Raw genomic sequence first — 2,975 nt, 5'->3', positions numbered from 1 at the left:
GAACTAGGAAGAACCTTAAAACTTGTCCAATTCCTTCATTTTAACTGCTGAGAAACTGAGACCCAGGGCAGTTAACTGAGCAGCAAGGAGGCACACTAGTCATTAGCAAGAGACCCAAACTCAGTGCTGGTGCGACTACATTTTCAACTTTTGTTTTACCAGAATTTTACCTCCAAATGTCTTCAATGGATTTCAAATTTATTCTAGCATTTCACAGCGTGAACATGAAAGATTAGGATAGCATGCTCTCTGTTGTCAATCTCTTCTTCCTAGTCTTCTCTTTCTGGGGTCACAGGGAGGACGATGACTCTGCAGAGAGCACAGGTGTGCAGCTTTACAGACGCAGGCTGCCAGGTGACTGACTCCAATTCTTCAGTCACTAACATCATAGTTTGAATTACTTTCATCAAATATCAGGGCTGCCTTCCTGCTGATCACCACTAGAGACCAGGGTACTGACAACCTGGGAGACTTAAGTATGGGGTAATTCTGAAGCAGAAAGCAGGATGGGGGGGGGGGCGTAGCTGAGTGGAAAAGCTTTAGGCAGAGAAAGGAGGAAGAGAGTGAACAGAAATCAGAGGTGAGCGAAGGGCCATTATAACAAAGGCATCTATGTAACAGTTCTGCCTTGGGCAACTCTGTTAGTTCCAAAGCCTACATCTGCTTTCAGGCTTCCCATAAAACTCCCCCCAGAGATGAAGACCTTCAAAATCAGAGAAGATGTGGCTCTATCCTAGAACTGTCAATGCTAACACTCTGCAACTCTTTGAAGATCTCCACAATTCCACAGGTTTTGCTACATGCTAATCCACAGAAAATACTGAATTTGCCTCTGTACACTGTACAGAATTATACCAAGCTGTCAGGGAAGCAGGCCCAAGTCCCTTTATTTCTCTTTTACCTCCTACTATGAAACTGCAGAGAAAGTCCCTGGGTGCTTTTTGTTGCCTGGCAGCCAAAATGTGCAACTTCTGGAAGTGTTCAAGTACAATCCAGAGGCCCAGGCTCACTACCCCAATAGGGTCCGGTCCCAGTTTCCTAGTCCCTGACTCTCAAAGTCAAGAAGTTTAGAGTTCAGATAAAATCAAAACACCTCACTCAGAAATGTCACTACCCATCACTCTTAAACACTCCCAGCTGGGAGGGGAGGGTGGGGAATAAAAAGCAAAGCAAGAAAATAATTTCATCTTCATATATCTGTAGCAGTGTTTGTGGGGAGGGGGTGACTGCTCACAGAAATAGTGTAGAATCGCTGGCAAAAAATAATAATAAGTCCTGTGAATGACTGCATATGATATTTATTCACGTGTCCCTCATTATCTTTATCAGTTCTGAGGACAGATGGCATGCTGACACAGAGTGGTCTCCAATCCCTTCCATTCCCTTTTGCAAAATCTGTATGACCAATGCAAGATACTCCTATAGAAAATAAAAAAAAAAACAGCCTGGTAATTGTGTGGTAGAAAAAAAAATACAAAGAGCTGTATTGATAACTATTCTCACAGATGTATATGTTTACAGCAAATGGGCAAAATTAAAGGGAATCAACATAAATACACCGTGTGTTCTGACAGCTGTGGATTGTTATTGATCGCGCCTTTGCATGATTGTTTTGTTCACACTGAACCTACAAAGAACAGCAACTTGGAGAACCCCCCCAGACAGCCACCATCTTTACTTCCCATAGGGCAGGGGGAGTGCCCAGTGAGGATGGGCTGGGATGGCGAGGCAAAATAGCACGGTCCTCGAACCGTTTCACCCTGGTCCTAGCGCACGCTTTGTCTGGTTGCTGAACACGTTTGTGAGATGAAGGAAAGGAATCCAAACAAAACAAAAGAGCAGGCGTCCCAGCCTCATTACAATAGGTGTCCGGCACATGGTAGCGCCAGCAGAGCATCTTGCGTTCACTCTTGCGTTCAATCATCGGCTCTGTCCGTATCCCCAATAAAACGTGTCTCGCACCCCTTCTCCTTTGCATTTCCCCCCAAAACGGCCCGCTCGGATGTCACTCCTTTAAAAAAGGAGGACGAGGGTGAGAGGCACGAACACACGGAAACAAACGTTGACGGGGCTCTTATTATCCAGACAGACACAGAGAAATAAATCCATCCACCGCACGCGCCCGCTGGCCAGTCCATTACGCGAAAGGAGCGCTTTCCAGCCGAAGGGGACGAGCTCGCAGGAAACGGTATGTACGTGCGCATTACAGAGCCATACACCGCGGCATCTGCATCCGACACAAAGCCCGAGATGGTGCAAGAAGATGCGCGCCGCGCTCGGCACCGGCCGGCCGCCGCCACACCGAGCCGAGCCCTGGTCCAATCAGAGTCTTGTTAGGAGATGGACCTCGGGGTCGGCTCTGCCCGAGCGGCCCTCCCTGTTATGACACCGCGCTCTGCCCAACATCCATGCCTCACCGGGAGCACCTCTAATTCGTGTGGTTGCTCATTTCTCAAACTGCCGAGCCCTTTCTTTCATCTGCATCCCCTGGTCGTCCCTCAAAAAGCCACCCCCAGGCCTGAGTGCTCCCTCTCCGGCTCGGTTTTTCTTTTTACCGCTTCCCGTTCCTAGAAAGGATGAAATGTTTCTCCAGCGCGCAAGCTGGAGAGGCGGCAGGCAATGCCTCCCTCTCCCGGCTTCAGCACGCGCCCAAGGGGCTGCGAAAAGTAAAGGCAGCGAGCCACGCGGGGGGCGTGGGGGGGGGGAAGGAGGGGAGGGGGGTCGTCGCGAATCGATCGGCCACAAATAGTTGAAATCCCGACGCGCGCCAACTTACCCAAAATATGACATTGAAGCCAAATATGAAATATTTGATGCAACAACTGACTTCAGGACCCTTGTAGTGCTTCCCGGACATCCTCTGGGCTCATGAAGGCACTTGCCCGGCAGCCCGAGTTTGGAGCCCGGGCGCGCTGGTGCTCGGAGCGGCCGGCGGGGAGTGGGGCTCGGGGCCGCCGCTGGGGGCCGCGGCCGCG

At 50.1% G+C, this 2,975-nt stretch overlaps 1 protein-coding gene across 2 annotated transcripts in view; it reads right to left on the bottom strand.

The window, feature by feature from the left end:
• TSPAN5 (tetraspanin 5) overlaps nt 1-2,971 on the bottom strand; it is a 163,197-nt gene extending 160,226 nt beyond the window's left edge. Inside the window, exon 1 of one of the 2 annotated variants that reach the window (XM_006100295.3) lies at nt 2,777-2,971. In XM_006100295.3, coding sequence (XP_006100357.1) covers nt 2,777-2,857 — 81 coding nt within the window. In that variant the 5' untranslated portion in view covers nt 2,858-2,971. The remainder of the gene's footprint in view (nt 1-2,776) is intronic. The other variant, XM_023763925.1, reaches the window with a different exon arrangement.
• Between the last annotated feature and the right edge of the window lie 4 nt (nt 2,972-2,975).

This window comes from Myotis lucifugus, unplaced genomic scaffold, assembly GCF_000147115.1.
Source record: "Myotis lucifugus unplaced genomic scaffold, Myoluc2.0 scaffold_308, whole genome shotgun sequence".
In the NCBI taxonomy this organism is placed as follows: domain Eukaryota; kingdom Metazoa; phylum Chordata; class Mammalia; order Chiroptera; family Vespertilionidae; genus Myotis; species Myotis lucifugus.
This window is presented reverse-complemented; position numbering and strand designations above follow the sequence as displayed.